Source organism: Ambystoma mexicanum, chromosome 9, assembly GCF_040938575.1.
Source record: "Ambystoma mexicanum isolate Mex_15411 chromosome 9, UKY_AmexF1_1, whole genome shotgun sequence".
Lineage (NCBI taxonomy): Eukaryota > Metazoa > Chordata > Amphibia > Caudata > Ambystomatidae > Ambystoma > Ambystoma mexicanum.
In genome coordinates this window covers 1066309605-1066336797 of record NC_090931.1, presented here as the reverse complement: position 1 = coordinate 1066336797, position 27193 = coordinate 1066309605, and the positions used below count along the sequence as shown (strand labels likewise).

The 27193-nt window shown below is 47.9% G+C and overlaps 1 protein-coding gene across 16 annotated transcripts in view; it reads right to left on the bottom strand.

The window, feature by feature from the left end:
• Positions 1-27193, bottom strand: part of BAZ2B (bromodomain adjacent to zinc finger domain 2B) — a 2602315-nt gene that overhangs the window by 1305389 nt on the left and 1269733 nt on the right. For all 16 annotated transcript variants that reach the window (XM_069616356.1, XM_069616365.1, XM_069616369.1 and 13 more), the window contains one exon: positions 15107-15172. In XM_069616356.1, the coding sequence (XP_069472457.1) occupies positions 15107-15172 (66 nt within the window). The remainder of the gene's footprint in view (positions 1-15106; positions 15173-27193) is intronic.

Sequence of the window (27193 nt, the reverse complement as noted above, 5' to 3'; positions counted from 1 at the left end):
CTGTCATGAACATCTTTAAATAAACGAGCAAAAATAAACACATTTGCCCCAAATGTAGTCCTCCAAAATGCACGACCACCACATCCACAGTACCAACAGAGGCCACATATTTGCAAACAAGATCCATGCAGCCGAAACCCCAATCAAACTGTGTACCAAAAAGCCTGCACTCCTTCCAACTAAGAATCAGTATCGAAGCCTCTTTCCACGGCATAACTGTGCAGATCGTTCACAAAGCCATCACCAGCTATAAGCGCTCGCCGTCTCTCCATGTCTGCCAACCTCAGTACATCTACCATTCGGTAAATAAGTCACTGCCCCTTCAGTTAAACCACACCCTCCAATCCTCTTTGGATAATCCCCACAATACCATTTGCTAAGGCTCCATGCTCATAAAGCCATGATGTGGCACGTGCACTTTCCCAGCTATAGCTAAGACCACGCCCCAGTCAAGCACACACAATACTTCCTCCCTTTGCACTCGATTTCTCCAACAGTAACTTACTGGCGCCTATTAACAACTATCCAATTTTCAAAAACACCTACACCAACCACATACTGAAACTCTGCATAGCACACTACCATTTCTGTACACAACTCCATATGTCCCCTTTAACACTCTGAGAATACGTTCCCTTTGCTTCCAAAGCCCCTCCAACATAAACCTTTCCTACACAATGCCCAATTTCACCATCCACATTAATCTGCCGACGCACCCGGCACACCATTCGCCATGCACACAACACTGCACCCTTGCGCACACCCACAACAACACTATGAATGCATGCATACAACCATGCAGGTAGCTAACATAGTACACAAACGTAACATACAAAGCAGCACTTCAACCCAACTCCCTCACTCCAAAAAGCAACCATTGAGGAAAACAGGTTGCAATTACCACGATCTACAAACATACCATAGCCTCGATCACCCCTACCCACTATCATTCACAAAGTAGTGTTTCACTAGCAACCTAACCACAACAGTGTCACAACATTGGCCCTACCTCAACAAGTCTGCACACATCATAGTAAAGAACCCAAATAAACTGCACTTCAACAATACCCTGTGCCATACTGCCAGTATGCACACACTGCAGCAAGTGGGCACACTGCGTGACTTTTTATTGCACCATCTCCAATCACACATCCAAAACGTTACCATATTCTAACATCCACCTCACCTACGGAACCAAACATACACTCCCGCCAGCTCATTTCTACTGCTCTATGTCATCTGCAAAATACTGCACAACCATTCTTTACAGGTCATCACTGTCTACCAGATGCACAGTCAACATTGCATTAGTGGCGTGGATTTCCCAAAGTCCAACGCTCTTCAATCCATGGCCTACAGCCTACCTACTTTGGCCATACACAAATAGGCTACCCCTTCAACACAGCCACCACAATCTCAAAGTGACAGTATGCAAACCCAGCACCCAGTGCCCACACTGCATCACTTTTCACAGCACCATCTCCAAGTACACATCAAAAAGTTTACCATGTTTTAACAGTGTCCTCACCAGCAAAACCACACAAGCAGTCATAGCAGCTCTCTTCTCCTGCTCTATTGCGTCTGAAATGTGCTCCACAGCCATTCCTTACAGGTCACAACCCTCTGCCTGCTACAGACTCTAAAATGCATTACTACCGTGTGTGTCCTAAAGTCCTAGCCTCTTCAGTGCATTGCCTATACCCTTCTGCCATGCACCCAACAGTCTACACCTTCAAGACAGTCACTGCTAAGTAATACCATCATCCATTTCATCCACTTCGCCTATCCACATACACAGCAGTATCATCAGCACTACTACCAACCTGCGCACCGCCATGGACCTATACAGCTACAATTTGCACCACTTACCATAATGTAGAAAGAAAACACTCTCTCCTACACCCCTGTGCACTTTCATTCACATACTAAGGGCGTCCCCATTTCCATTCCCAAACTATAGTGCCACTGCCAACATAGCCACATTCAGTTCGCAACACTAGCCTACTGCAATACATTTGCACACACTGCACTATGCAAGCACCACCCTGCACCAGATGTACACCCACACTTGCTTTACTGCACTAGATATGGTAAATGCCTACGCTCTTCCCTGCATGCCCTACGGTCTACAGCCTTTGTCCATGCAGCCAATATTATAATCCTTTCACAAACCCAACAAAGCTTCCTTAGCCCATGCATACCACCATGTGCCCAAGTACCGCATTCCATAAACCTAACACACCCACCTGCACTCCCACCCAACCTATTTCATGTGCAAATCATTCCGCTTCTACACTGTACCTGCCACCACTTACCACAGAAAGAGGTGGCCGCAAACACGTGACCTGCGCACGCATCCAGCAATCACATACAGAACCTCTACATTGCACCCATTCACTAAAAGAGGTTGCTATAAGCAAAATACACAAACATAACACATCCTCCACCAACCCTACCCAGACCCATTCACAAAGTATGCTGTCAGTTTCAACCTACCCAGCACTGATGCACAACATTGGCCCTAGTGCCACAAAGCAACACACAGCATAGTTACCAATCACAATTAAAATACATCTGTACCATATCCTCTGTCATAGTAAAAGTATGCAAACCCAGCACCCACTTCCCACACTGCATCACTTTTCACATCACCATCTTCAAGTACAAATCAAATACTTTCCATTTTGTAACAGGGTCCCCGGTACCAAAACCAAACATGCAGCCATGGCAGCTCACTTGCTCTGCTTTATTGCGTTTAAAATGTGCTGCACACCCTTTTTTTACAGGTCACCACCCTCTAAGTACTTCACATTGCAAAATGCATTAGTACCGTATCTGTCATAAAGTTCTAACCTCTTGAGTGCATGGCCTACGGCCTTCGGTCTACACCTTCAACAGTCTCACTTCCACGTAATGGCACCATCCATTCACCAGCTTGTAACTAATGCTTTTGAAATGTGCTGCACACCCTTTTTTTACAGGTCATCACCATCTATGTACTGCACATTGCCAAAAAGCAGTAGTACCGTCTCTATCCTAAAGTTCTAGGCTCTTGAGTGCATGGCCTACGACCTTCGCCCATGCACCCAACAGTCTACGCCTTCAACAATGTCACTTGTACATAATGGCACCATCCATTCACCAGCTTGTAACTACTGCACATTCCGAAATGCATTAGTGCCGTGTGGGTCCTAAAGTCCTAGCCTCTTGAGTGCATGGCCTATGGCCTTCGGCCATGCACCCAACAGTCTAGGCCTTCAACAGTCTCACTTCTACATAATGGCACCATCCATGCACCAGCCTGTAACTGCTGACCATTCCGAAATGCATTAGTGCCATGTGTGTCCTACCCTCTTGAGTGCTTGGCATACGTCCATGCACCCAACAGTGAACACCTTCAAGACTATCACTACTACATAAGTGCAACATCCATTTGACCATGTGACCAACTTCACCCATCCACATACACAGCACTACCACCTGCACTACTACCCAACCTGCTCACTGCCATGTACCTATACAGCAGCAAATGGCACCACTTACCCTAATGTACAAAGAAAACACTCTCTCCTGCCCCCCTGTGCACTTTCATTCACATACTATAGCCGTCCCCACTTCCATTCCTAAACTACAGTACCACTGCCAAAGTACCCACATTTGGTTCGCAACAGTAGCATACTGCAATTAATTTGCATACACCGCACTATGCAAGCACCACCCTGCACCGGATGTACACCCACACTTGCGTTAGTACGGTGGGTATCGTAAAAGCCTACGCTCCACTCCATGCCCTACTGTCTATATCCTTACTCCATGCAGTCAATACTGTAATCGTTCCACTAACCCAACAACTGCACATTCTGAAATGCATTACTGCCGTGTGTGTCCTAAAGTTCCAGCCTCTTGAGTGCATGGCCTACGGCCTTCGGCCATGCACCCAACAGTCTAGGCCTGCAACAGTCTCACTTCTACATAATGGCAACATCCATTCACCTGCCTGTAACTGCTGCACATTCCGAAATGCATTAGTGCCGTGTGTGTTCTACAGTCCAACCCTCTTGAGTGCGGTTCGCAACAATAACCTACTGCAATTAATTTACACACACCACACTATGCAAGCACCACCCTGCGCTGGATGTACACAAACACTTGTGTTAGTGCAGTGGGTATGGTAAAAGCCTACGCTCTTCACTCTATGCTCCACTGTCTGCGTCCTTACTCCATGCAGCCAATGTTGTAATCCCTCCACTAACCGAACACATCCATCCGCACAGCACACCCACCTGCGCTACCTCCCAACCTTTGTTATTTACAAAATGTTCCCATTCTAAAGCATACATACCTGCCACCACACTCCACCGAAGTAGGTGTCCGCAAACAAGTGGCGGCACAATGTATGGGGTTGTTGCGGCACCTGCCGCCAATCACCACACAAAGTACTCGCCTGTGTAGGTACCTGCCAGTTCAGACAGTACACGCAAACACTACAGGCACTCCTCCGTATTCTTCCACATACACACATATTTCACATTACCCACTTTTCACTCCCCCACACGTTCGGTACTGTCCATTTTCCAAACCCTTCCGCCGCCGCACTGTCTTCTGATGCACCATGGCGGCATTTCCCAACAACGTTCACGTAGAGCACGCTTCCCTCCAGCCAACCACGTCCAACGTTTGCCAACATCACGGCGTGCCGCAGGCCAATGACACTGCAGTCCGCGGAGTGAACAGGGAAATGGGTCCGCGGAGCGGAACCATATATCACCAATTTTTTGGGACGTACATTTCAGTACTTCTACATAATGGCACCATCCATTCACCAGCTTGTAACTACTGCACATTCCGAAATGCATTAGTGCCGTGTGGGTCCTAAAGTCCTAGCCTCTTGAGTGCATGGCCTATGGCCTTCGGCCATGCACCCAACAGTCTAGGCCTTCAACAGTCTCACTTCTACATAATGGCACCATCCATGCACCAGCCTGTAACTGCTGACCATTCCGAAATGCATTAGTGCCATGTGTGTCCTACCCTCTTGAGTGCATGGCATACGTCCATGCACCCAACAGTGAACACCTTCAAGACTATCACTACTACATAAGTGCAACATCCATTTGACCATGTGACCAACTTCACCTATCCACATACACAGCACTACCACCTGCACTACTACCCAACTGTAACGCTCACCTGATTCTCGCAGAGGCGCCTGTCTTGACTGGGCGACTACCGTATCTTCAAAGGTGATGTGCAGCACCCGGTTGGCTCTTTGGGCTGGACCTCTGTGCCCTGTATGCCTGACGTGCAGAGAAGATGTCTGCAGATAGAAAATACGGGGTTAATGAACTGGGGTTATTGGGGTGTCCCTATCTCCTCTTCTCCTCTCCTGTAGACCCCCACAGGTTAACGCTCTCACCTTAGGTAAATGAATGCCGAGCTCTCCATCTGCCTCGGGGCAGGGTGCTGTAACCAGTTTCTTCACTGGATAGGTAGCGCAGGCCTCTTGACTTCAGAGGACTGCTGTCCGTCGTTTACTGCACGAACGGTAAGTTTCGAGTAACTCAAATGTCTTTAAAGTCTTTAATAATGATGTCTCTTGTTTTGCAGGGTTCCGGCGATGGCGGATGACGGGCTGAAGTGAGTTGAAGATGGAGCCCGTGTGATGAATAGAAGCGCCTGGAAGCACGTAAGTAAGCGCTTGTTGCCAGCTTCACGATGCGCTCTAACTGTCTTTTATTTTGCAGGCACAAGTTCGGAGCGGCTGCAGGGTGCCGGGATACCCACTGGGTTGGATGTGGAAAGGAGTAATGGCACGTGAGTATTAAAGTTCCCCAATGTCTTTAAACGCACCTTGTTTTGTCTTACAGATGCGGGATGCAGCGCCGACGGCCTCCGGAGCGTGCGAAGAGTTGGTAAGCTTTTGTCTTTCAGATGCCGGAATGCAGTGTGAAGACCTCCGGAGCGCACGAAGAGTAGGTAAGCCTTTGCCTTTCAGATGCCGGAATACTAACCTGTTCTTTCTTGTCTTTATAGGAGTTGCTGAAGACTGGATTCAGGATGGTAAGCCTTTTTCCTTAAGCCCAGGACCGGATGCAGAAGACACGATGAGCGTTCTGCTGCAGAGGGTGCAGATAACGCAAAGCAAGATTCATCCACCGGGTGTGGTTTAAATAGCCTCCTGTAGTGCTTAGGTGTCTCCTTCCACAGCCACGCCTAAGTAAGAAAAGAGTTCCTGCCTTCCAGAAGAGTTCCAGTGTTCTGAATCTAGGGAGTGGCTCCAGCCCCACCCAACAGGAAAAGTAGTTCCAAACAGAAGAGGATCAGAGACTCAACTGGCAGGCAAGTAAGCAGCATGGTCTGCTGCAGGTAAGTCCACCCAAGCATTATGAGCCCGGCGCTTCCAGCGCTGGGACTGGGCATATTTATGAGCCTGGTGCCACTGGCGCCAGGACTGGGTCCAAAAGGTCCCAATTGGGACTGGTTGGCACTCGGAACCTGGGTTATGGATCTGCTTCCAAGGGAGTTGGGAAAACCCTGACCTTTTGGAAGCAGAGACCATGACAGTACCCCCCCCTCAAGACCCCTCCCAAACCGGGCTTCTCCGGGGGTTTTGGCTTGTCAGGAAATGTTCGGTGAAATCTTTTGATTAGGCGAGGAGCGTGGACATATTCAGCAGGTTCCCAGGATCTCTCTTGGGGGCCGTAGCCTTTCCAGTCAATTAGGTAGAATAGTTTAGATTTGGAGATCTTGGAGTCCAGAATACTTTTGACTTCAAACTCGAGTTCTCCATCAACTAGGATAGGTTTTGGAGATTTGGTTAGTCGGGTTTGAGGTTGCACGGGTTTTAATAGAGAGACGTGGAAGACCGGATGTATCTTCATGTGCGGGGGCAAGTCCAACTTGACAGCTACTGGGTTTACTATGGTAGTGATGGAATAGGGACCAAGGTATCTTGGGTTGAATGTGCGTGGCCCTTTTAGAGATAGATATTTGGTGGATAACCAGACTTGATCCCCTACTTGGTAGTGAGGGGCTTCCTTCCGATGTTGATCTGCTCCTTTCTTGTATTGTTCTTTAGCCCTTTGAAGGTGAGAAACAGCTTCCTTAAAGGCTTGGGTGATTGTAGAATGCAGGTAGTCTACTTCTGGTGTTTCAAGATCTTGGAGGGGATCCAACTCCGAGGTTCGAGGGTGACTGCCGTACAAAAGAAAAAACGGGGTTTTCCCAGTTCCCGAATGGACAGAGTTATTGTAGGCATACTCGGCTATCCAAAGGATATCTTTCCAAGTTTTTTCAGTTTGTTGCAGCATGCAGCGTAAATACTGTTCCAGAGTTTGATTGGTCCTCTCGGTTTGTCCGTCGGTCTGAGGGTGGTGACTGGTCGATAGTCTCACATCAATTTGAGCCGACCGACAGCAACTTCGCCAAAAATGAGAAATAAATTGACTACCTCGATCCGAAATTAGAACCGAAGGAAAACCGTGCAGTCGGACGATGTTTTCGAGAAATTCTCGGGCCAGAGTTGCTGCTGTTGGCAAGCCTTTGAGCGGAATGAAATGCGCCATCTTGGAGAATAAGTCCACGATTACTAGAATCGTATTGTATCCGGAGCATGGAGGTAGATCGGTGATGAAGTCCATAGAAAGCGTATGCCAAGGGCGAGGTGGGATGTCAATAGGGCGTAAGAGGCCTGCTGGTCTTTCCTTTTGACTCTTGTTTTGGGCGCATACTCCACAGGACATTATAAAGTCTCTGATATCTTTTTTCCAAGACGGCCACCAGAAGTAGCGCTTGATCTTTTCTGAGGTCTTGGCTATACCGGGATGACCTTCCATTAAAGAGTCGTGATAACAAGAGATTACTTTTTTCTGTAAATCTGTGCTGGGTAGGTATAATCGTTCTTGGAAATACAATAAGTTGTCCTTTACTGCAAAGTCCTTTCCCTGCAGATGCCAATTCTGTATGTCTGCTGGAGTTACAAGTTGCCTGGCTTTATCCTTAACTTCCTCTATGGATTCTGTGGCGATTACACCCAGAATTCTTTGTTCGGGAATGATTGGTACAGGTTTAGGGTTGATCAAGTGTTCTTCCACTCCCATCCGAGAAAGGGCATCGGCTTTACCATTCTTTGTACCAGGTCGATAGGTAATTATGAAGTCAAACTCGGCAAAGAATAATGCCCAACGGAGTTGTCTAGAGGATTGGGCTTTTGCGGTTTTCAAATATTGTAGGTTTCGGTGATCCGTAATCACAGTAACGGTGTGTCGGGCCCCCAGCAGATAATGCCGCCAAGCCTTAAAGGCAGACTTGATAGCCAGAAGTTCCTTGTCAGTAATCGTGTAATTGACTTCAGGAGGCGAGAATTTGCGGGACCAAAATGCCACGGGATGCAACTGATTGGTTACCGGGTCCTTTTGTGATAGAACTGCCCCCATGGAAAGGCTTGAAGCATCAGTTTCCACGATGTAGGGGAGTTCGGGGCGAGGGTGTTTTAAGATTGGTGCAGAGATAAATTTAGTCTTCAAATCCTGGAAAGCTTGTTCCGCCTCGGTAGACCATTCAAAACGTTTGTTTTTCTTTAACAAGGCAGTGATGGGCTGGACTATTCGAGAGAACTCGGGGATAAACCTGCGGTAAAAGTTAGCGAAGCCTAACATGCTTTGCACACCTTTTACGGAGGATGGTGATGGCCATTTGAGAACTGCATCGACCTTCTTTGAATCCATACGCACTCCGCCAGGTGATAATATGAATCCCAAGAATTCAACTTCAGTCACATTGAAAACACATTTTTCCAACTTAGCGAAAAGTTTGTGTTGACGCAATCTTTCGAGGACCATTTTCACGTGTTTCCAATGTTCAGATTCCGATGAAGAATAAACGAGAATGTCGTCGATGTAAACAACAACACACACATCTATGAGCTCTCTGAGGACATCGTTCATAAAATATTGAAAGGCGGCTGGGGCATTGCAAAGTCCGAAGAGCATGACCTGATATTCAAATAGCCCATACTTGGTGCGGAAGGCCGTCTTCCATTCATCGCCCTCTTTTACTCGTACCAAGTGGTAAGCTCCTCTAAGATCCAGCTTTGTATATATGCATGCTTTTCTGACTTGGTCCAGGAGTTCAGGGATCAAAGGTAACGGATATCTATTCTTAACGGTGATCTGGTTCAGGGAGCGATAATCGATACAAGTTCTAAGGTCTCCTTCCTTTTTTGGAACGAAGAACAAAGCTGAAGAGGCAGGGGACTTGGAAGGACGAATAAACCCATTTGCCAGGTATTGATCCAGGTATTGTCGAAGGTGAAGGTTCTCAGGCTCGGTGAGGGCTTACATTCTACTACAAGGAGGAGTAGATCCAGGTATCAGGTCTATCTGGCAGTCATAAGACCTATGAGGAGGTAGAGAGTTAGCCTGCTCCTTCCGGAAAACATCTTGGTATTCTAGGTATTCGGGAGGTAACTGGGGAGTCTCTGAAGAAATTGCTGCCAGTGCAACACCAGGTGGAGGGTGACAAGTAGAGACACATTCTGGAAACTGGACCGTTCTTGCTCGCCAATCGATCAGAGGATTGTGTTTCTCTAACCAAGGTATTCCTAGAATAATCTGGAACTGAGGGGCCTTGATCACATCGAACACGATCTTCTCATGCTGTCCATCTTGACTTACTAGCGTCACCTCTTGAGTGGTATGCGTTACTGGCCCGGAGGCTATCTCCGTACCATCCACCGTAGTAATGACGTCCTTTACAGCCTTGGGACAAAGAGTTAGATTCATCCTCAAAACCATTTCATGATCCACATAATTGCCGATGGCACCGCTGTCGACGTAAGCTTCAATTGCATGTAATCGATCCGGATTATCAGGGCTAATGAGGACCATAGGTATCACGAAATGCGAGGTCACGGAACTGGTTTTCACGCTCGGCAAGAGGACCTCTATTCTTGTCGGGCGAGGTCGTTTCCCTGCTCAGAGTTTGTAACTGTGGTAACTGCAGCTCCTACTGCCTTCTTGGCAGGTTTCACCGGACAGTCTCGAAGTAAGTGCCCTGAGTTTCCGCAATATAGGCATAATTGCAACTCTTTTCTCCTTTCCCGCTCCCTTTGTGTTAGAGGACCTTTCAGACCCCCTATTTGCATGGGTTCCCCGGAGTCTACTCCTTTGGATGGAGTTGGCGGTTTGGAAAATACTCGAGCCTCAAACTTGGAACGATCGGCCTTCCTGTTCTGCAGTCTGTGATCTATTTGAACGACCAAGTCTATATAATCCGAACAGTCTTGTGGGGGATTCACTACTTGGGCTAAAACGTCTTTGAGCTCTCCACGTAGACCTCTATAAAACAACGTAATCCTTTTGTCCTCAGGCCATTGAGTTTCCACTATTAGTCTATTGAAAGATGCAATATAAGCCAAAAGGTCTTGATTACCCTGTCGCAACGAAAGAAGCTCATTGTCCAAGGCCTGCCCCTGTGCATGTCTTGCGAACAGTTTTTCCATACTAAGCTGAAAGGCTTGAAAATCATGGAGAACCGGATCATCTTGATTAACTAGAGGGATCGACCAGTCTGCCGCATTGCCACTAAGGTACGAAAGTACAAAAGCTACTTTAGCTTGATCAGTTGGAAAGGCTGCTGGCCGGCATAAGAAGTGCAACCGGCACTGATTGATAAATACCGCAAACCTCTTTGGGTCACCAGAAAATCGTTCGGGCGGAGCCAGAGGTACATTCCCAGGTAGGTTGATCTGCACTGGATTCATAGAGGATGTTGAAGGAAGATTTGCCTCTGATGCGGGTAGCGGGGTCTGTCCGGCTTGTGACTGTAGCAATTGTCTAGCAAGATCATCTGTTCTCTCCTTGGAAATAATTAGTTCCCTTCTTAGAGCGTTCGTTTCCTGACGAGCTGCATGCACTTCTGCCCTTAGTTCCCCAAGTAACCGGGCTAGGTGGTCAGTATCCGAGGTTTCCAAAGCGCCTGGGCGAGAGTTTTGCGGTAGGCTTTGCGTTCTGTAACGCTCACCTGATTCTCGCAGAGGCGCCGGTCTTGACTGGGCGACTACCGTATCTTCAAAGGTGATGTGCAGCACCCGGTTGGCTCTTTGGGCTGGACCTCTGTGCCCTGTATGCCTGACGTGCAGAGAAGATGTCTGCAGATAGAAAATACGGGGTTAATGAACTGGGGTTATTGGGGTGTCCCTATCTCCTCTTCTCCTCTCCTGTAGACCCCCACAGGTTAACGCTCTCACCTTAGGTAAGTGAACGCCGAGCTCTCCATCTGCCTCGGGGCAGGGTGCTGTAACCAGTTTCTTCACTGGATAGGTAGCGCAGGCCTCTTGACTTCAGAGGACTGCTGTCCATCGTTTACTGCACGAACGGTAAGTTTCGAGTAACTCAAATGTCTTTAAAGTCTTTAATAATGATGTCTCTTGTTTTGCAGGGTTCCGGCGATGGCGGATGACGGGCTGAAGTGAGTTGAAGATGGAGCCCGTGTGATGAATAGAAGCGCCTGGAAGCACGTAAGTAAGCGCTTGTTGCCAGCTTCACGATGCGCTCTAACTGTCTTTTATTTTGCAGGTACAAGTTCGGAGCGGCTGCAGGGTGCCGGGATACCAACTGGGTTAGATGTGGAAAGGAGTAATGGCACGTGAGTATTAAAGTTCCCCAATGTCTTTAAACGCACCTTGTTTTGTCTTTCAGATGCGGGATGCAGCGCCGACGGCCTCCGGAGCGTGCGAAGAGTTGGTAAGCTTTTGTCTTTCAGATGCCGGAATGCAGTGTGAAGACCTCCGGAGCGCACGAAGAGTAGGTAAGCCTTTGCCTTTCAGATGCCGGAATGCTAACCTGTTCTTTCTTGTCTTTATAGGAGTTGCTGAAGACTGGATTCAGGATGGTAAGCCTTTTTCCTTAGGCCCAGGACCGGATGCAGAAGACACGATGAGCGTTCTGCTGCAGAGGGTGCAGAATAACGCAAAGCGAGATTCATCCACCGGGTGTGGTTTAAATAGCCTCCTGTAGTGCTTAGGTGTCTCCTTCCACAGCCACGCCTAAGTAAGAAAAGAGTTCCTGCCTTCCAGAAGAGTTCCAGTGTTCTGAATCTAGGGAGTGGCTCCAGCCCCACCCAACAGGAAAAGTAGTTCCAAACAGAAGAGGATCAGAGACTCAACTGGCAGGCAAGTAAGCAGCATGGTCTGCTGCAGGTAAGTCCACCCAAGCATTATGAGCCCGGCGCTTCCAGCGCTGGGACTGGGCATATTTATGAGCCTGGTGCCACTGGCGCCAGGACTGGGTCCAAAAGGTCCCAATTGGGACTGGTTGGCACTTGGAACCTGGGTTATGGATCTGCTTCCAAGGGAGTTGGGAAAACCCTGACCTTTTGGAAGCAGAGACCATGACACCAACCTGCTCACTGCCATGTACCTATACAGCAGCAAATGGCACCACTTACCCTAATGTACAAAGAAAACACTCTCTCCTGCCCCCCTGTGCACTTTCATTCACATACTATAGCCGTCCCCACTTCCATTCCTAAACCTAAGTACCACTGCCAAAGTACCCACATTTGGTTCGCAACAGTAGCATACTGCAATTAATTTGCATACACCGCACTATGCAAGCACCACCCTGCACCGGATGTACACCCACACTTGCGTTAGTACGGTGGGTATCGTAAAAGCCTACGCTCCACTCCATGCCCTACTGTCTATATCCTTACTCCATGCAGCCAATACTGTAATCGTTCCACGAACCCAACAACTGCACATTCTGAAATGCATTACTGCCGTGTGTGTCCTAAAGTTCCAGCCTCTTGAGTGCATGGCCTACGGCCTTCGGCCATGCACCCAACAGTCTAGGCCTTCAACAGTCTCACTTCTACATAATGGCACCATCCATTCACCTGCCTCTAACTGCTGCACATTCCGAAATGCATTAGTGCCGTGTGTGTTCTACAGTCCAACCCTCTTGAGTGCGGTTCGCAACAATAGCCTACTGCAATTAATTTGCACACACCATACTATGCAAGCACCACCCTGCGCTGGATGTACACCAACACTTGTGTTAGTGCAGTGGGTATGGTAAAAGCCTACGCTCTTCACTCTATGCTCCACTGTCTGCGTCCTTACTCCATGCAGCCAATATTGTAATCCCTCCACTAACCGAACACATCCATCCGCACAGCACACCCACCTGCGCTACCTCCCAACCTTTGCTATTTACAAAATGTTCCCATTCTAAAGCATACATACCTGCCACCACACTCCACCGAAGTAGGTGTCCGCAAACAAGTGGCGGCACAATGTATGGGGTTGTTGCGGAACCTGCCGCCAATCACCACACAAAGTACTCGCCTGTGTAGGTACCTGCCAGTTCAGACAGTACACGCAAACACTACAGGCACTCCTCCGTATTCTTCCACATACACACATATTTCACATTACCCACTTTTCACTCCCCCACACGTTCGGTACTGTCCATTTTCCAAACCCTTCCGCCGCCGCACTGTCTTCTGATGCACCATGGCGGCATTTCCCAACAACGTTCACGTAGAGCACGCTTCCCTCCAGCCAACCACCGGCCACGTCCAACGTTTGCCGCAGGCCAATGACACTGCAGTCCGCGGAGTGAACAGGGAAATGGGTCCGCGGAGCGGAACCATATATCACCAATATTTTGGGACGTACATTTCAGTACTTCCCAAAAAAAGTTGTGGTCAGATTTCCACCAAACACAGAAAAGCACGCTTTCTGACCCAAGCCCCCGCTCCTGCCACAAATTTGGCGAAAATCCATCCAGCAGCCGTGCGCAAACATTTTCCGCATTCACTCTATGGGAAAAATATTTTTTTTGGGGAACCCCCCTATAACTTTGCCCCCCTGCCCCACTAATCCTCGCAATACTTGGAGAAAAAAATCAAAGCCGTCCATATACTTTTTTTGCAAAGTTTGGTGCGCATTCGTCCATGGGGAACTAAGTTATAAGCCGCCAAAAAAGCGCTCTTCCTACGAGTTTAGCAACTTAACCATAAGTACACGGCCGCTACCACGGGCCGTGTCATAAAAGACTATATTTTCAAAATGGATGGCTTTGTAAATGTTCAATGAGTGTTTACACTTCAAGTAATACCAAAATGTATTGAAAACGTAGGGGAAAACCAAACATTAAAAGAATAATTTAAATACAACCTTAAAAATACTGTAGCCTTTACGTAGCTTCACAGGAAATTAGGATTCCAGCTTTGAACTTGCATTACATATTTTTCAACACATGGGATGCCTCATTGGGTAGCATACATGCTCCAAAAATATTTTCAATGTAAAGGTTCCATATTGTAATGTTTTTAGGGCCAATTCCGACTTCCATCCTTAAAAGATGTCAAAAGGAGCCACTTTTAGCATGCTTCTATTAACCTGTTATTGACAGCACTATAAAACCACAGGACGCTGTTGGCCTTCATTTTGTATTGATTAAAGAGCAATGAGAACTCCCTTTTGTTTACTTAACATGAGTTAAGTACTTCTTTCAATCTGTTTAGCTCTTGCAAGATATATTTTGGGACCAAAATAAATCTGTGTTTACATTCTGTCCCGTATAGCCCACTTGAAGCTACACAGATCATATTACACAATCATATCACATTCGTGATATATCTTGATATAGGACATGTTAATTGAGGTGTCCAGTTAAAGTACCTAATACAAAAGGATCGAATGCCAAAGGGTCGACTCAATTTGACCTAAAACCAAGGGTCGATTTTTTTTTTTTCAATATAATTTTTTTTGGGTTTCCATTTTTGAAAAAAAGTGGTTTTACCACAAAAAAAGGTGGTTGGAGGAGAACCCCCCCAAAAAAATGTTTCATAAAAATTCGACCCTTTGGTTTTAGGTCCTTTTGATTCAACCCTTTTGGCATTCGATCCTATGCATTCAAAACTATTACCTATAACCGTTAATTGATGTTTTACAGCCTTAATATCCCCTTTTAAAATGTGAACTTGCATGCCATAACAATCACATCAAAACTAGGAGAAAAAAAAACAACCAATAATTATAAATAAAACACTGTAAATAAGTTTCCGTGCAATAAAGAGTTAAGCTGAATAATGTTACCTCCAGAATTTGCTGAGCTCGAAGTTCTTTCTCCACTCTTATTTGCTGAATGCGCTTGATTTTTTCCTAACAAGTGAAAAAGAAGAGAACAATTGATATTTGATATTGATATTTTATTTCAATTGCGCTCGTACACAAGTGTTTCAGAGCGTGACAAGGCAAGGCAGGGGAACACGGGAGAACAAAACAACAATCTTACTAGTCTCAGTGACATTGAGAACGCGCAAGTGCATAGGAGAGGGGGAGGGGAAGTGCATGGAAGGGGGGAGAAGTGGAAAGTGCGAAGTAAAGGAGAAACAGATAAATAATAATAAATAAATAATAAGGGCAACAAACAGTGGTAGTCCAGCCAGCAATTTGCAAGTGCTAAGTTTCAGGCAGCAGACGGGGTAGGTATGATAAGTGCAGGAAGAAAAAAGGGGGGGCTGTATAGGTACAGATACAGACCCCAGTGCAAGGGGTGGCCCAGAGGCAGAGCGGGAGGGTGGCAGGGTGAGCTGCTACCTGGGCCTGGAGGACAGAGGGTGGCCAGGTGCACAGTGCCAAGAGAGAACAGCTCAGCAGGGGAGAGGGGGAGCGAAGGCAGAAGAAAAGAGGAAGGTCTTGAGGTGCTTCCGGAACCAGAGATGGTTCTCCTCAAGTTTTAGAGTGGCAAGGAGGCTGTACAAGAGGGAGGCCCCGGCCAAGACAGAGATCTACCCCAGCTCGTTTCTTTGAAAAACAACTGACCCTGAGGGAGTTAGAGGTAGAAGAGCAAACAGCTTGAGAGGGGAGGTATTTGCGGAGGGATAGCTGAAGGTATTTTGGACCCAGGAATATGAATGAACTAAAAAAAATGGTAAGCATACTATACTTACATGTACTACAATTAAATTACTTACTACTATTAGTGATTTTCTACAAACACAAGGTCCTTCAGTTCATCAACTATTTAGGATATCCTTAAGTCCACAAGAGGGAAAATGATCCAGGTGAAAGGGAGGGGAATGCCAGGACACACATGTCCGAACTACGGAGGAATGGGGCATTGTTGTGTGTACAGCTAACACTTAGTGAATAGAAGGACCCTATCAGGTAAGTGTTAAGATGCATTTCTCAAATCTGGCCTGGTGGACAGATTTCTTGAGACCAATCTAGTTATAGTGAACAGGGTAACTGTGAGAGGTTAGCCAGCCAAACACAATCAAGATAAGCATGGAGAATGGTCATGGCTTAGTCTCAGGAGAGGTGAGTGGGGTCACGGATCCACAATGAGCCCACACTGTGAAATAATTAAAGTTACTCACCGTAGTAACTAGAGTACTCATAGTCCATAGTCCCCTTTCCTCTATCTTTGGGGACGGTACCAGAACCTTTGGCAGCGAAAAACAGAGCTTCTCCTTTAAATTTAGTATAGCGTGTGGGGGCACGGCCTCGGGCATGGGAACACCCCATCAAGGTCCCGCCCTCCGCCGCCTCACCTCAGTCCCCTTTAAACACATCGGATGCTTAGATACCTAGCTACTCCTAGTACATATTAGCCCTTAGGATACTGCATACTGGCGGATGAAGGTGGGTGGAGCGTATGGAGGAAAGGGGACTATGGACTATGATTACTCCAGTCACTATGGTGAGTAACTTTAATTACTCATACCCTTTCCCGTCCCCTTTCCTCCATCCTTGTGGGTGATTCCACTGAACAAGAACATAGGGTGGAGCTGTTAGAACCTGCCTCATATCTAGGATGAAGCGAAAAGGTTCTTCTGAACAGCCTGACAAAATTCTGCATCGCGCCTGGAGCTGGTGTCCAGCGAGTAGTGCCTACAGAAGGCCGATGGCATGGCCCAAGTGGCCGCCTTGCTGATGACATCCAAAGAAGCATGTCTCTGAAACGCGACGGACGTGGCCTTAGCTCTGACTGCATAGGCATGAATCCCCTCAGGTACAGGTTTGCCCATGGCTGTGTACGCCTCCGAAATGGCCAGAACTATCCAATAGGCGATGGGCGCCATGGAAGCCTGAGAGCCAGCGGAGAAGCCTACAAAAGTCACAAACAATGCCTCGGACTTCCTGAAGGATTTCAGAGAGATAAAACTTGAGAACCCTCTTGAGGTCCAAGGAATGTAGGGCCCTCTCTGCCCCAGAGTGCGGGTTCAGGAAGAACAGTGGCAGGCAGATATCTCAATTCAGATGGAACGGAGAGACCACGTTGACAATATGTTTGAGTGAGTACCCAAGATGGCCTTGTCGTCGTGAAACGTGGTGAAGGGCTTGCACGAAGACAACGACTGCAGATCACTAACCCTACGGGCAGAAACGAGAGCTACCAATAAGACAGTTTTTAGCGTCACCAAGCAGATGTCCACAGAGGCCATCGGCTTGAAAGGCGTGCGTTGCAAAGCTGCAAGAACCACGCTAAGGTCCCAGATCGGATGCAGTCTATGCACCGGAGGAAAAAGCCTAGACCACCCCTTAAGGTGGGCCTTAACCACCGGGTTGGCTGCTGAAAACACATGCTGAGGGGAATTCTTGTAAGCTCCATTGGCCGCCAAATACATGCGGCAGGTGTCCACAACTCCAGAGCGAGGCAGGGGTGTTGAAAAGGCTAGTATGTCGTCTAGAGGACAGGCGACAGGGTCCGGACCTTTGTCAAAAACCCAATGGCAGAACCAATCCCAATTACTCTACTACTGGAACCAAGTCGAGGGCCTCCTGACCTACTGAATGATGTCCCAGTTGTCATCTGAAAAATATGCATGCTGAAGCTTCAGCTAATCAGGAACCAGGCTGCCAGGCCAGTTTGGCAGGGTCTGTATGTTCCACTGCCCCACCCTTCTGTGTCAGGAAACCCCTGCTGGGGATTAGAAGAACCTGCAGAGGGTCAGTTGGAGCAAAGTGGTGGGAGGGAACGCATAACAACTGTGGCCGTGCCAAGAGATCTGGAAGGCATCTCCCAGTGACCCCCGACCTGCCCATGAGGCAAACTGAGGGCACGTGGCATTCAGGGGAGATGCAAACAAATCCAGGTCTGCGAACCCCCAAAGCAGGAACAGGGGCAACAAGGAGTCGTTGAGCAACCCCACTCATAGGTGTTGAACCCCAAGCAACTCAGTGACTCCGCTTCTGCGTTGCTGCCCCCCGGCAGGTAGACTTCTGAAATCCAAATCTCCTCTGTAAGGGCTCATTCCCAAATCAAAACAACCTCCATGCAGAGGAGGGGAGTGTCAGGTTTTCACATTTTGTATCTCACATTGGCAAGGGCTCTATAAGAATATGCTGTGTTAAATATAATTTTAGGAAAGGTAGAAAAGGGGGTTAGTTAAGTATTGTACAAGCCCTGGGTAGAGAATTAAAAGATTTCATTTTCTTTTCTAGACTTACTCAATTTTCTTTAACTCACTTTCATTATAGAAAGAGGAAAAGCTCCCAAGTCAAGATGGTGGAACACCTAGCCAGCAGTGATTGGTTTAGTTTACAGCAGGCAGCATTGTGTTGTCATTTGGAATGTTCTAATTAGTTCTAAACTGCCTTTCATTAAAGTATTCATTAGAGTAGGTCATGTTTACCTTAGCTCTGTGAAAAATACAGTAAAAGTATAATTAAGATAGTAGAATCTCTAGTTGTAAGTTTAGATTCAAGAACAAGGAAGCAGAAAATTAAAGTAGAAGAATTTCCAGCGTAAACCAAGAAGCTGAAGTTGCAGAGTTCTTTGCACATCTTTCAGGGACTATTGCCTATTGTGAAATATTCAAAGTATGGACTGTTGAACTGAGCTCAATTGAAGTTTTAGGAGAAACCTGTTTTGAATGTATTATATTAATTTTGAGTTTCAATATTTATTTTGAAGAGTAAACAAGTTCCTTAAGGAAATACACCAAAAGACATTAGCGATTTATTCTTTGATGTAAATAATTGTATTATATTAACAAGGCGTGCGGTTCGCTACCGTCGTGTTACTAATGTACATAACAATTCTAAAACAAAGAACTAACAGTTTATAGTGGTTCTCCGTACAAATTTTTCCCGGCACATATTGTATTTATCTACGAGCGAGCGAGGACATTAGAAGAAAAGACCCTCCGACATTGCGCATGCGTCGCAGCCATTTTGTGGACTTCCAAAACTCTTCGTTCAGTTTTCTTCGTTGCTCATTGTACGAACAAGATCCTATGAGAAGTATATGTTGTTACTCAGTGTTTGTTAGATGAGCAGATTTAAACTTTCCACAGTTATCGGCAGCTTCAAAATATATATAAAATAACAACCAGAGACATGCTTTGAGTAGCATACACAGCGCGAACGAGAAGGTGTCAGTTTCAAGTAGCTTATCTGACGAGTGTTCATCCACGCAGAAGGGCAAGTGAGAGCAGCTGACCAGAATTTTACTAAGACATTATTTAGAAGAACTTACAGCAGTCTATTTTGGAAAGTACCTTCTAGCTGAATGTAATAAGGGCTACAACGAAAATACAGCAGGTAATTTAGAATAAGAAGATAAAAGTTACCATTCACTATAGCCTGTAAGGTATTACCATTAATCACAATGTTGTTTTTTGGAAAATAATTAAAGGATTTAAGAAGTAATGAGATCAAGGGAGAAGATAGAAAAGTTGAAGATATAGTATTGAGAGTACCACAGTCATCTTACACGTCCCTAGAAGCAGCCTAATGGCAATGCAAGCTTAGGCTACAGGTAATTAGAATCAATAGTCAGTGAGAAAACATCAGATGGATGAATAGAAAGACGATATGTTTTAAAAGGTGTATTTTTCTTTTAGGAACCCTACTTAGTTGAAAGTTCCAGTGAGGAAAGTCTGAAGTACCTGGAGTGGGAGTTCTTGTCTTTTGTTGTCTTCTCCACTCCCCTTTCCCCTTGGGTTTGCCTGGCCAATAGTTTTATAAAGTTGGATTGTTGAGCAGGCAGGCTTAGGGGGTTTGGTGGGCCAGCTTCACTCCTGCAGGGTCCAACTACTTCAGTTCCTTGACAGGGAGAACGGGTGCCATCCTGCTTGTTCAGGTAAAACATTGTGGTAGAGTTGTCCATCCTGACCAGAACTGACTTCTCCCAGATTAGGGACAAAAAAAGTGTTGAGTGCCAGGTCCACTTCCCTGAGCTCAAGCAGACTGAAATGTAGGAAGGCTTCCGTCCTGGACCATGCTCCATGAATTGCATAGCCTTTCAGAGTGGCCCCCGAGCCTGAAAGAGAGGAGTCCATCACCATCAGGGTAGGCTCTGGTCAGGTGAAAGGGGCTCCCACTGAAACATTTCCATCCATCAGCCACCAGAAAAGATCGGCAGAACGAGAAGTGGTATTGGGATCCTGTCTGACTGAGACCCCATCTCCTGATCCCAATTGGCCTCCAGGTGGAGCTGGAGGCGCCTCATCTTGAGACGGGAGTGCTGTACAGTCAGCACGCAGGAGGCCATCAGGCCCAGAATGTGCTGGAACCACCATGCCGAGGTGGTCAAGTTGGTCAGAAAGTAACATACCGCGTTGCGGAAGGACATAAGCCTCTCCGGCATGGAGAACACTCACTGAACAGTGGTGTTCCAACGAACCCCTAGGAAGACCTGTTCCTGAGAAAGGGATAACTGGGATTTCCTCTGGTTGATGGAAAACCCCAGATGAAGGGTATCCACTAATCTCTGCTGGAGTGCACCATCCCTTCGGGGGACCCTGTTCTCACCAACCAGTAGAGTGCATTCCTCATCTTTGTGAAGACACAAGGGGCCGAGTTCAGGCCAAAGGGTATCGCTTTGTACTGGAAGTGCTACAACATAATCGTGAACCGCAGAAACTTCAGATGCGGTTGATATATGGGTACATGCAAGTACACATCTTTGAGGTCCAGGGAACACATCCAGAGACTCGGCTAAGTGCGCAGGAGTTGTCATCTTGAAAAGTTCCAGCGGTAAAGACGGATATACAAATGACAGGTGCAGGACTACCATCAGGCCAGCCTGGTTGTTCTTGGGTACTGCCAAAATTCTGGAATAGCAACCAAAACCCTACAAAAGGAACCAGTTTTATCGCATGCATCTGCAAGAGCGAACTGACCTCCCATAAAAGAGCCGGGGACCCGATCTGACGAAGAGGAGGAGAGGAAGGTGGAGGCAAATGAAGAGAAAGACTGAAGCCTGTGGAGACTACGGTTAGGATGCACGGGTTGCTGAAAAGACACTTCCAGGTATCCGGGACAGAGCAAAATAGCCCCTGTGAGAAACCTGAAGGTGTCTCCCTGACTAGTCCCCGGAAATCCATCATCCAGGTGGCTAGGACACAGCCATTGCTACTGGATCCAGTTCCTGGTGGTGGACCAGTGACGGACGATCACCTGGATGGGGGGTCCTCGGGGAGTGGAAGTGGGACACCGACGGGTGAGGTACGGTATCCCCCTTCTTCTAACAACTTTTCCCCAGCCTACCACGTAGGATACTCAAGCACTCTAACCCCCCTTTTCCGACACAAACAATTAAGCATACCACAAAGGACGGCGGACTAACAGAGCTTTTTACCTGACATGTCCCAACACAAGGGTCCTGCAAAGTCAGGCAATTGACCAGAATCACACACATCGGACAGCCCTTTCCCTTCCCCACAGGGATAAAAGGTGAAGCATGAGAGCACAATACGAGCTGTACGATGACACAGCTATCCAGACAAAGCAGTTCAAAAGTAGGAGAAAGGCGGCGAAAACCGAAAGGGTGACAAGGAGAGAAGCGACCTTGCCCCCTCCGACCAAGACCTGCAAGGCCTCCGTGAAACCAATCATAAGTCCGCAAACAATAACCAGAGTGTGTTGCAGCAGATGTCAACGGTACACAGAGCATGCCTACGCTGATAAGCAGGACAGAGGAACCTACTGTCCTTGACTCCAGAAACGAGGAAAGCCAAGCGGTTCATCAAAGCCAGTGAGTTGAGGGGAGAACCGATAAGAAACCGAACTGTGTTGAATGAAAGTCGCAAAGTGGAACATTGAGCAAAGTTCAAAGAACTGTAAACTGTTAAGGGAAGACCAGCTGTGAGAGGAGTCTGGCACCACATGGGTGCTCACTCAAGAGAAAAAGTTGATCCTGCGTTAAATGAAACTACTGATACCACAAGGCCCTGAGAGAGACGCAAGTAAAAGGTCAAAATGGTCATAGAGGGGTCTAGCAAAGTCCCTGTACAATCAAAAGTCTTTGGCCGACAAACCATTGAAAACGCAAGGGAAGTGAATCCTGCATGATAAGAAAGTAAAAGGGATTGTAAAGTGACAAAAGTGAACCCCACAGAGGGATGTGTAAGGGAGGCATGGTATCAAGAATAGACAGACACAAGTGATCACAGTTCAAGGGTCTCTATTAAACAGTATAGGTAGGGTGGAAAAACGCCTAATCTACACCTAAATCTAAGATGGGAGCAAGCTACGACCATCAAATCAAAAAAAGGCAATAAAAGGGCCTATGCTAAAAAAAGACTATTGCCAATCCTTACAACTAAATACCAAAAAGAGTGAGGGATAGGATTCACAAGAAAAAAACAAATGTTCACAAACGATGAGTCATTATGTGGTAGCCGGAAGGGTCTCCCTACCTCACGTTTTAAGCACGGCACAAGGCGGGACTCCTAAGCACAGCATGCGCTCAAGCTTTCCCAGCACAAGACGACAGTTCCACTTTAGGTATTGGGGCTGTCGGTGGTTAAGTCTCTTTTCTACAAAAAGTCTCTTGCCTCCGAAGACCCGATAGGCTCCAAAATAACAAACAAAAAGTTCCTGTCCTTGTGCACATTGGGTGATGACTTTTCACCCCTGGATCCCCTTTTCCAGGCTCAGATCTCCAAACAATTCTTAGCGATATCAGGACCTTCTAAGATTAGCTTTCTCACTTCTGATGGTCCGATAGATACAAAACAAAAAGTTCCTTTCTGGACTGTACTTAAGGTGATTAGTCTTCACCCTTGGGTCCCCTCTTCTAGGCTCAGACCCCTCTCGAATATCAGCCTCCCTCTCGCCGGGGTTCACTCTGGCTTGTATTCAGAGACATTCTCTCGCTGGCCTTTGCATGTTGTTGGGGAGATGGCTTCTCTCCCCTGGATCCCCCTCTTCCGGGCTCAGACCCTTTATTAAATGTTTGCCTCCCTCAGTCGGGTTCACTACAGCTTTTCACAAATCAATTTCTCCTGTAATATTCAGGATTCGTAATGTCTTTTTAAATCACGCTTCACAAATCTTAAAGTCTTTTTAAACAGTTCACTGTGGACATCCCTCTGCCTGGTTCACCTTTGTCAACACACTGTTCCGCGGGACATTAGGCTTCACCCTTTTCCATTGGCATCCCTCCGTTTGGATCAATCTTGCCAATCACACAATTTCTTCAACTTTCTTACAATGCAGGATTCACTTCCCTTAACTTTACAATCTTCTGCCGGTGAAAGACCTTCGACTGTACAGAGGATTTTGCTAGACCCCTCTATGGCCACTTTGACCCCTATCTTGCCCTGTTCCCAAAGGCTTCTGGTAACGGTAGTTTCAACACTTGGGTATTCGCCTGTATTCACCCAGAGGTTCTCGAGTGTGCACCCACGTGGTGCTGTACTTCTCTGCGGCTGGTTTTACCCTTGTGTATTAACAGTTCTTTGTACTTTTCTTCAATTAGCAGTTTGTTACTTTTGTCCAACACAGTTCGGTTTCTTATCAGCTCTCCCCTCGACTCTTGTCTCTGGAGTCAAGGCCGACACCACGGTGGCAAGCGTCTCTCCCTGGCTTGGTTATCAGCAGAGGAGGGAGCCGTGTACCGTTGACATCTGCTGCAACACACGTCTGCTATTGTTCGCGGTCTTACAATTCCTTCCACAGAGGTGCCACAAGCCTGGCGCGGAAAGGGCAAGGTCGCTTCTCTCCTGGTCACCCTCTCGGGTTCGCGCCGTCTCTCTCCACCTCTTGAACTGCCGTGTTAAGTTAGCTCTCTCGTCGTTCGGTTTGCCTTGCTCATACTATGCTTACATGCTTCACCTTTTATCCCTGTGGGGAAGGGAAAGGGCCGTCAGGTGTGTGTGATTATGGTAAACTGCCTGATTTTGCCTGACGCTTGTATTGGGACATGTCCGGTAAACGGCTCTGGTGTTAGTCCGTTGTCTTTCGTGGAGTGCAAAGGTGTTTGTGAGGAAAAAGAGGGGGGCAGTGTTTCTGAATGTCCTACGTGGTAGGATGGGGAAAAGGTGTTGGAAGAAAGAACAAGTTACTTACCTGTAACTATTGCTCTCCAGCGTGGGTCTGGCATGGATTCACATGCTCATGAATATTCTCCGTCGTCAGGCTGGGAATCCTAGGTAAAAGAAAAAACAGTTCCACTTTCACTTACAAACTGTCTTTCTCCTATAAACCAATCACTAAGCTCTGGGTCATACAGCCCCCAGCCAATGACTGCCCTCTCCCTTAGCCCCTCCTTTGACAGCCATCTTCAGATTTGGTAGCACGAAAAGTGGCAGTATGACCAAGAAGAGCTGCAGAGGGGCAGGAGGGAGGGTTTGCATGTGTATCCCTGCCAGACCCATGCTGGAGAACAATAGTTAAAGGCAAGTAACGTGTTCCTTCTCCAGCATGGGGTCTGGCATGCATTCAAATGCTCATGAATAAAGAATACATAGCAGTACAACATTACACAACCACGGGAGGTGGCAAGGCACAACAGAAGCAAATACTCTTACCTCTGGAACAGGCTCCAACCTACAAGCCAACAGGTTGTATAGCACTGCTTGGCCGAACCTGGACTCCTCTCTGGAATCCCTGTAGATGCAGTAGAATCTTGTGAAGGTGTGTGTGGACCACTACATAGCAGCCCTGCAGATGTCCAGCAGGGGCACACCAGACAGGAACGCTGTCGTCGCAGCGATCGCTCTGGTGGAATGGGCTCTCGAATGGATGTGGCGATCCCTCTCCTTCGGGTAGCCACAGGCCTCTGGCATGGAGACGTCCGGTGTGGGCTCTCCAGCCCCTCAAGAAAGCGTCTGTGGTAACCGTCTCGGCTCTGGAAATCCGTGCCCCTGGAGATAATGGAGTGCACGCCCCACAACCTTATCGCTCGACGGAACAGCTCGTTGAGAACGATTTTGTTTGCAATACTTCCGGACACCTGGATCCAATGAGAGTCCAGGAATTCTTAAAGTGGTTGCATCCGCAACCTACAGAGTCTGATCAGATAAATACACAACAACATCATGCTGAGTAGCGACTTGATGGTCATTACCGTGGGAGTCTTCAGTGGCAACAGCCGTTGCACTCTGCCCAGGATGGCTGCTATTCTCTCCTCTGAGGGGGCTGCCAGGCAGGAGACCATGTTGAACCTGGACCCCAGGAACAGAGCACTTTGCAATGGAATTAAGCCAGACTTTGGATAGTTGACAGAGAATCCCAGACCGGCCAGCAGCCAGACGATCCTTTCCGTGTTTTTGACGGCAACTTCCCTTGACTTGGTGCAAATGAGCCAGTCATCGAGGTATGGGTACACCTGTATCCCCTCTAGAAGCAGATGGGACTTGAGGTACTTGTTGAGAAGCTGTAGGTCGAGAATGGACATCCAGCCCCCCAGTCTTCTTTTTTACCAAGAAGTGTCTGGAGCAGGCTCCAAAGCCCTGTAATCGCTTTGAAACCAGCTCTATCGCATCTTTTCTTACCATGGTCCGTACTTCCTGAAGGAGCTGAGGGATGTGGTACTCCAGCAGGGCCACCAGTGGTATCCGCTGACACTCCTGCTGGAATTCTAGAGTGTGTCCGTGGGCGAGAGCGTCCAGCATCCATTGGTTGGTGGAGATCTTTTCTCACTCGCTGACGAAGCCCTCCAGCTGGCCTCCCAGCGGGGTACATGGGTGGGGGCCAGATGTCCGGGATGGTTCAATCCTGCGTCGGGCCTGCGTGCTGCCTTGGGAGCGATGACAGCGGCCACCTCTGAATGCCTTGGAACAACCCATGGAGGCCTCCTGGGTTGTGGAATGGGAGGGCTGGCGATAAGAGGATGATCCCCCGCCGAAACCATTGACGAACTGCCGAATTTCCCTTCTGAGGTACGATAGGGAGGAAGATGATGCTGAAGCGTGCCCAGGGCACGGGCCGTCTCTGTGTCGGTCTTGACAGCTTGCAACTATTCGTCGACGACCTTCCCAAAGAGATTATCCCTGTCAAAAGGCATGTCCAGAACCCTCGCCTGAACTTCCTGCTGAAACTTGGTGGCTTTCCACCAGCCATGACAACGGAGGTAGACACTGTTCCCCAACTGTCAGAACCATGTGTCTGCGATGTCCATGGTCACAGTGATGACATGGTCCGAGGCCACCTCGCCCTCTTGGAGGATCTCCAGCGCTGCGACCCGTTTGTCATCAGGGAGGAATTCCAGCAGCTGGGAGATCTTATACCACAGCTCCCTGTCGTATCTGGCCAGGATTGCAAGCGCATTCGCTGCCTTGACCGTCATCGCTGCAGAGTAGATCATCTTTCTACCTATAGTGTCCAACTTTTTCCCCTCGCTGTCGGGAGGAACAGAGGCTGAGCTTGAGGAATTTTAAGATTTCTTCCTCGCAGCTGCCGAGACCACAGAGTCCGGCCAGGGCTGTGACCGCAGGCACTTGGGTGCAGACTCCAGCAGCTGGTATTTCTTCTCCAGCCTGTCTCTTTTCGCTGGGGCTGGGATCCTCATCAGCGCCAGGCCCTCATCCCATACGTCGTCCAGGAGGGGCACCGCCAGAATGGTCTTCCTATTGGCCTCCCGGTGTTGATAAAGGAAACCTTCCTTCTTGGTCTCTTGTGGCGTCAGCTGGAGAGCTCAGACGCGCAAGCAACCATGGCGTGGAACAATCCCACTTCGTCCAAGGAGAAGCCCTCGGTGGCAGGGAAACGCTGCCGCCGTCATCCGTGTCCATCACCGCTATGTCCGTCCCCATATCCCTAGGGGGGGGGAGGGCATGTGAGTGGTTGATCAAGCGGCATAGGGTGCCACTTCCTCTTCTTCACCGGCGGAGGCCCCAGAGCTACAGGGACCGGTGTCGGGGGTGCCGTCGGTATCCTCTTCTGGATCTTCGACACCAGCGTGTGGAGAGTTGAAAGGATGTCCAGCGACACATCCCTGGGAGG